Below are 6,610 nucleotides of genomic sequence, written 5' to 3'. Positions count from 1 at the left end.
TGACCAAGGAGACCCAGTTCTGGGGCTATACCATCCCCCAGGTGTGGCTCAGGGGCTCCTCGGGTGGGTGGCGGGGCTGCGTGAGACCTCCAGTGATGGCGTTTACCTCCTGGTCCAGTCTCCAAGTCCTCTCACCACTGTGAGGAGGTTTGTTCTCTACTCCCATTGCAAATCCATCCCCATGGCAAATCTGGGCAGAAACAAGGGGAGGTTCCTGTGCCTATGAGGCCTGTCTCATGGCGCTGTCTCCCCCAGGGCACCGAGGTGTTTGCACTGCTGGGCTCGGCGCTGAAGGACCCCGAGCACTTTGAGAGACCTGAAGCCTTCGACCCCGGGCACTTCCTGGATGAGATGGGGCAATTCAAGAAGAACGAGGCTTTCCTGCCCTTCTCCATTGGTACGAGTCCTGCACTTGGCACAGAGCCAGAGACAGCCATGACTTCCCCTCCTTCCACCAGCACTGCAGCAGCTACCCATGTACTTAATTCTTCCACGGCCCCAATCCCTGTGATCTGGTTGCTTTTACCTTGTGCAAGCATGTTGCACCTTCCCCTCTTCTGGGCTTCCAACCAACCGTCCATACTGCTCCCATCAGTCCTGGGCTGCCCCTGCCTGAGCCCTGCCACCCTGCCCAAGTGCAGGAGAGCTGTCCCCGATGATCTGTAAGGTCCCTTCTAGCCCCTAACATCTATGAAACTAGACCAGTGTTGCTAGGTAGGTTGAGGCAGGCTTGAGATTCCCCCTTCTCATGGGCCCTCGATCCGGCACGAGGCCCTGAGCTCTCCATCCTCTGCCCACAGGGAAGCGGTTCTGTTTCGGTGATACGCTGGCTCGCATGGAGCTCTTCCTCTTCGTCACCAGCATCCTGCAACACTTCCGCTTCGAGTCTCCCATCGACCGCCAGGACCTCGACATCTCCCCGAAGCTGGTGGGCTTTGCCACCCTGCCCCGCGACTACAAGATCTGCCTCATCCCACGCTAGGGGGGGCCTCAAAGCAGTTTGGTCTTTGGGGAGGGGGTAGAGGGGAAGAGCAGGTGCAAATAGAGGAGCCTTCATCAGGCCGAGTGTGGGACCCTGGGACATTCTGTCATGAAATCTCATCCCCTAAATTCTCCCTCTCGTCCCACTTGGCACGGATCAGGCACCAACACAGCTCCATGGCTTCAGCTTCTGTCCCTGTGCCTTGCTATTGCTGTTCACTTTTCTGCAAGAAATGTGGTAGGAGGGAAAGGTGTAACGGGACAATCTTCAGGGCTCAGCACGTGCTGAATTTGGGAGCTGGTGGAAGGGGAAACCCCTTTGGTTTTGTGCCTTGCCGTGACCTGTCATTGAATGTGGTCCGTCATTGAATCCGTGGCCTTGGTTTATGCATGGGGCTGCCCCAGGTGGGTATCTCTCCAATAAAAGCTGCCTGCCCCTTTGCTTCCCACATCTGCTGCCTTCCTTGTTTATGTTTGATCCGAAGAAACAGTCCTTGGGGAAGGAGAGGTGCATCTCAAGCAGGCAAGGTTGACGTGATGGCCAATAGAGGATGGGCTGAGCTCAGCTCTCCATGGAGACTGGACCACCTGGGGGCAGCCGCTCTCTCCCTCTGCCACAGAGACCATAGTCTGAGTCAGGGTCTAAGGAGTAGCCCATGGCAGGCCCTAGTCTCCGGCAGGGTCTGGGCAGGAGCAAGACGTGCCCCTGTCTCAGTCAGGCCCTGATGGGGCAGCTGCAGCACATGCAGGTGGTCTTGGAGCTCACCAGCAGGGATTTGAGATGTTCAGGGCACCTGAAACAGATCTACCTCTACCCCCATATTGTGTTCCCACCAGCTGTCCAGGGCAGGCTGCTGATAGGTGCTAGTTGGGCAAGCTTCTCAAGGGGCACTGGAGACCCAGGTCATGTGCTTGAGAAACCACGTGCTGACAGGAGAAGCTGGGGTTCAACTGTGAGCTGAATGTATGCCAGAGAATTTATGCCATCAGTTTCTGTGGATTCTCCTGGGTCAGGTACCCCCAGTCGCAGACCTGGCCCCAGATGGGCATGGTGCTATATGGACACAGAGCAGAATGGTTGGTTTGGATAGGACTGATCCCACCTCAGGCAGGGGGTTGGACTAGATGTGACCCCCCCTGTCAGTCCCACTTCTCTAGGACTGTGATGCCAGGCCCAGCCCCAAAGAGCCCGTGCTCAGAGAGTTTGTGCCGAGACTGCGTGGTTGAGTGATGAGTGTGTGCGGGGGGGGCCAGGCCTCCTGGGTCTATTCCCCCGGGGGGAAGCGGGGAGGAGGCAGGTCTGCTCCAGTAACATCAAACACCAACAGACCTGGCCTTTGCACTGTGCTGTTGCAAGACCCTGGAGCTTTGCCCTGAGCTGCTCTGCAAAGCTGTCCCCTTGGCACACCACGTGAAGACGTGAAAGGGCTCCCAAGCCCCGTGAGGCCTGTCTCATGGCGCTGTCTCCCCCAGGGCACCGAGGTGTTTGCACTGCTGGGCTCGGTGCTGAAGGACCCCGAGCACTTTGAGAGACCCGAAGCCTTCGACCCCGGGCACTTCCTGGATGACAAGGGGCAATTCAAGAAGAACGAGGCCTTTATGCCCTTCTCCATTGGTACGAGCCCCATGGCCATGCTCAGTACAGATCCAGTGAGGCGATGGTCTGTCTCTCTCTCTCCCTGCCTTCCTCCTCCTCTCTCAGAAGCTCTGGGGGAAAGCAGCAGCTTCTCACCTGCTTAAAGTTGCCACGGCCCCCGTCACCATGTTGATCATGTGCAAACACATTGGCCCTTCTCTGCCTGGCTTCTGTCCAAGTGTCCACAATGTCCCAAGAGCCTGCAGCTTCCCCTGGCTCTCAACCAGGCCAGCCCTTGCCAGCTGGGTTTGTGCAGGCTTGAGAGCCCCCTCCCTGGGTGCCAGGCCCTGAGCTCTCCATCCTCTGCCCGCAGGGAAGCGGTTCTGTTTCGGTGAGATGCTGGCTCACATGGAGCTCTTCCTCTTCGTCACCAGCATCCTGCAGCACTTCCGCTTCGAGTCTCCCATCGACCGCCAGGCCCTCGACATCTCCCCGAGGTTGATGGGCTTTGTCAGCCTGCCCTGCAGCTACCAGGTCTGCCTTATCCCACCTTTCCCTGCTCCTTGCCATCATCGTTCACCTTTCAGTAGGAATTGTGGCAAGTGGGTAGGGTGGAATGGGATGAGCTTTGGGGCTCAGCACTTGCTGATTTTTGGGAGCTTGTGAAAGGGCTGTTGAAATCCCACCCTTTGGTTTTTAGTCTTTCTGTGACCTCTGGCATCTGTCATTGAAATCTGTGACCCTGGCTGATCCCTGGGGATGCCCCAGATGGGTTTCTTGGCAATAAAAGCCTCCTGCCCCTTTGCTTCCCCCATGTCTCCTGCCATCTTTGCACATCTTCGATCTGAAGAAACAGGCATTGGGGAAGGGCAGGGACAGCAGGCAGGGATGACATGATGTCCATTAGAGGAGGGGCTGAGCTCAGCTTTCCATTGAGACCAGAGCCCTTGAGGGGAGGAACTCTGTCCCTCTGGGTCACGACAGAGGTCATAATCTGGGGCTGGGCCTGAGTAGTGGAACAAGATGGACCCTAATCTCTGGCAGGGTCTGGGCAGGAGTGAGATTGGCCCCCGTCTGAGTCAGGCCCTGATGGGGCAGCTGCAGTACCTGCAGGCTCTCTCAGACGTCACCAGGAAGGTTTTGAGATGTGGGTGTCCGGCGCCCAGCGCAGAGCTACCTCTAGCCCCAGGGTGTGTTCCCACCAGCTGGCCAGGGCAGGCAGCTGATAAGCACTAGTTGGACAAGCTTTTCCAGGGGCACTGGAGACCCAGCTCATGTGTTCAAGAAGTCACGTGCTGATGAGAAGGCTGGGGTTCAACTTTGGGCTGAATTTATTCCAGGGAAACACAATGAAAGAGCCTGGCTCTGAGGGGTGGGAGCCATTGCAGAAGCCTGTGCTTCCCTCCACTGACTGCCATGCACTCTGCAGTTAAGCCAGCATTTAGCCATGTGGTGCAAGAGGAGGGTTTGGCCCTATCCAGCTAGAACCCATGAGGCTCCGATCCCAGTTACCCTACTTCTACCTAATGTGCACTGCCCCTGGCTCCTCTGCTCCATCAGTACAGGAAGAATCCCTGGCAGGGGGCTGGGGCTGGGGCTGGGGCTGGGCAAGTCAAGAAGTGCTGTCTTCAGATTTGTAAGGCAATAACAAACCTCATGCTGGGGCCCTATGTAAACCTGAGCCGGTCTGTTATCTCTGTCCCTGCCTGGTTGGGAAGGGAAACAGCTCATTTAGAAAAACAAGTTTTGCAACTAGGATGCCTGAGCTGGGAGTCTCCAGACAGGGATAGAAGACATCTCTCGACCCAGTCAAACACCATTCCAGGACCAACACTGCCACTGGAAATGGATCCCCTCAGTGCCATCGCTCTCTTCCTTGCCATCTGCCTATCCTGCTTTATGCTTTTATCGACATGGTGGCAGATGCAGGGACGCGGCAAGATGCCACCGGGGCCCACGCCCCTCCCACTCATCGGCAACCTGCTGCAGGTCGACACCAGGAATGTGCTCAAGTCATTCTTGAAGGTGCAGGGGCTATGGCTTGGGGGTGGGTTCCAATATTTCCAACCGCGCTCCTCCATAGTGCTTTGGCGTGAGACTGGGGTGGGGGGCGGTTGAGCAGGAGAGATGGGGCAGAGTTTGTGAATGATGTGAAACATGAAGGTGCTTGGAGGTAAAAGCTGTCAAGGGAGAAGGGCTGTGGAGTTTTTCGGGTGGAGAAGGGGGGGGGATAAGAGGCAGGTGGGCTAGGCTGAGGGGGCCCCAGGGGCCGTATGAGGCCAGCTCCTCAGTGTCTGTGTCCTGCAGCTCAGTAAGAAGTATGGCCCAGTCTACACCGTCCACCTGGGCCCACGCCGGGTTGTTGTGCTGTGTGGCTACCAGGCTGTGAAAGAAGCCCTCTTGGACCAGGGCGAGGAGTTTGGAGGCCGTGGGGAGCAGGCCACTTTTGACTGGCTCTTCCAGGGCTACGGTCAGTGGTTTCCACTACAGCGGGGTGGAGGGGGGGACTGCTGGGACCCCAGTTGGGCTATTTCAGCAGGGCTCCACTGCCAGGTGGGAGCTCAGCCTGAGGTGGGGGGAGGAGGGGTGGCGGCGAGCGCTTCCTAGTCGGTGCATTACAGAAACTGGCTAAACCACTCAGGGCAGTGGCAAACTCCTTTGCTTTTTTGTGCAGCTGCCGCTTCCACCATGAATCTAGGGTAGTCCGGTCTGGTGGGCCAGAAAAGTGCCAGTGCTTGGCTCTCCTGGGAGGGGGCTGGGGACCTGCCCGGCTCTTTCCAGCCCTCAGAGCAGGGGTAGCTTGGAGTCCCAGCAGCCTCTCAGTTCCCCTCAATCACTAGATGTCCTCCCCATGTCCCCCTCCCCCCCCAGGTGTGGCCTTCACCAACGGGGAGCGGGCGAGGCAGATGCGCCGCTTCTCCATCATGACCCTGCGCAACTTCGGCGTGGGCAAAAAGACCATTGAGGAGCGGATTCTGGATGAAGCCCAGTACCTACTGGGGGTGCTGCGGGACACCAAAGGTGGGCTGCACTGTCAGATGTGAGCTAACAGGCAGGCAGTGCCCCAGCTGTAGCCAGTGAAGTCAGTGTGGCCACATCCACTGAGGGCACAATTCCAGTTTGGTCCATTGGCTTCAACTCTGGTTTACCCCAGTGTGAAGAGGCCTTTTCAAACCACCTCAGCAGCAGCCCCTAGGACAGGCACTGGCCTTTGGCCAAGTCCCAGCTCTGCCACATCCCTCCACAGAGATCCCTTCTCATCCCATGTCCCAGGCCTGCCCTTTGACCTCACCTACATCCTGAGCTGCACAGTGTCCAACGTCATCAGCTCCATCATCTTCAGGGACCGCTTTGATTACGAGGACAAGGAGTTTCACTCCCTGCTCTACATGATGCTCGAGAGCCTGCGCTTCACCAGCACATCCTGGGGGCAGGTAAAAGTGCTTCATGTGGGTGTCTGGACAGCAGGGGCCAGGACCTGTCCTCATCCCCTTCCTTCAGAGAGAGGTCAAAGGGAGCAGAGCATTGGGACAGAGAGCCTTAAGTGTGCAATGAACTTTTTGGCTTGGAACTACATGACTGATGTGCAGGAGAGTGAGGAGGGAGGGATGGGAATCCCAGAAGCTGGTGGATGGACAGGAAGATTCATACAAGGGATGTTAGCTAGGAAGGTTGGTGGGGAGGGATGGATGGATGGATGGATGGAGAAGAGAGATTTAAACACACACACATGCATGTGGGGAGGAATGGATGGGGAGGCGGAAGGGCTGGATTGTTAGAAATGGATGGACAGCCTGTCCACATGCCCACGAGCCAGGCTGCAGGAGTTTCTGGCTCCTCTTGCAGCTCTACGACATGTTTCCAGGCGTCATGAATTACCTGCCTGGCCCCCAGCATAAGGCCTTGCAGCTGCTGGCAGGGCTGGAAAAGTACGTGGAGAAGAAGGTGAGGGCCAATGAGGAGACCCTGGACCCCAACTCCCCACAGGATTTCATTGACTGCTTCCTCATCAAGATGCACCAGGTGCTGTGAGGTGGAGGGTAAGGAAGGAAG

The 6,610-nt window shown here is 57.2% G+C and overlaps 2 protein-coding genes across 2 annotated transcripts in view; both read left to right on the top strand.

Annotated features, from left to right (window-relative positions):
* LOC102377203 (cytochrome P450 2A13-like) overlaps window positions 1-3,238 on the top strand; it is a 10,416-nt gene extending 7,178 nt beyond the window's left edge. The window contains exons 11-15 of the mRNA XM_014523533.2: window positions 9-41; window positions 256-397; window positions 801-928; window positions 2,455-2,596; window positions 2,931-3,238. Coding sequence (XP_014379019.2) covers window positions 9-41; window positions 256-397; window positions 801-928; window positions 2,455-2,596; window positions 2,931-3,223 — 738 coding nt within the window. The 3' untranslated portion in view covers window positions 3,224-3,238. The remainder of the gene's footprint in view (window positions 1-8; window positions 42-255; window positions 398-800; window positions 929-2,454; window positions 2,597-2,930) is intronic.
* A 135-nt stretch (window positions 3,239-3,373) lies between these two features.
* Window positions 3,374-6,610, top strand: part of LOC102376725 (cytochrome P450 2A13-like) — a 9,927-nt gene continuing 6,690 nt past the window's right edge. Inside the window, 5 exon segments of the mRNA XM_025213040.1 lie at window positions 3,374-4,582; window positions 4,865-5,027; window positions 5,429-5,578; window positions 5,831-5,991; window positions 6,404-6,597. Coding sequence (XP_025068825.1) covers window positions 4,214-4,582; window positions 4,865-5,027; window positions 5,429-5,578; window positions 5,831-5,991; window positions 6,404-6,597 — 1,037 coding nt within the window. The 5' untranslated portion in view covers window positions 3,374-4,213.

Source organism: Alligator sinensis, unplaced genomic scaffold, assembly GCF_000455745.1.
Source record: "Alligator sinensis unplaced genomic scaffold, ASM45574v1 scaffold1667_1, whole genome shotgun sequence".
In the NCBI taxonomy this organism is placed as follows: Eukaryota; Metazoa; Chordata; order Crocodylia; family Alligatoridae; genus Alligator; species Alligator sinensis.
This window is presented reverse-complemented; position numbering and strand designations above follow the sequence as displayed.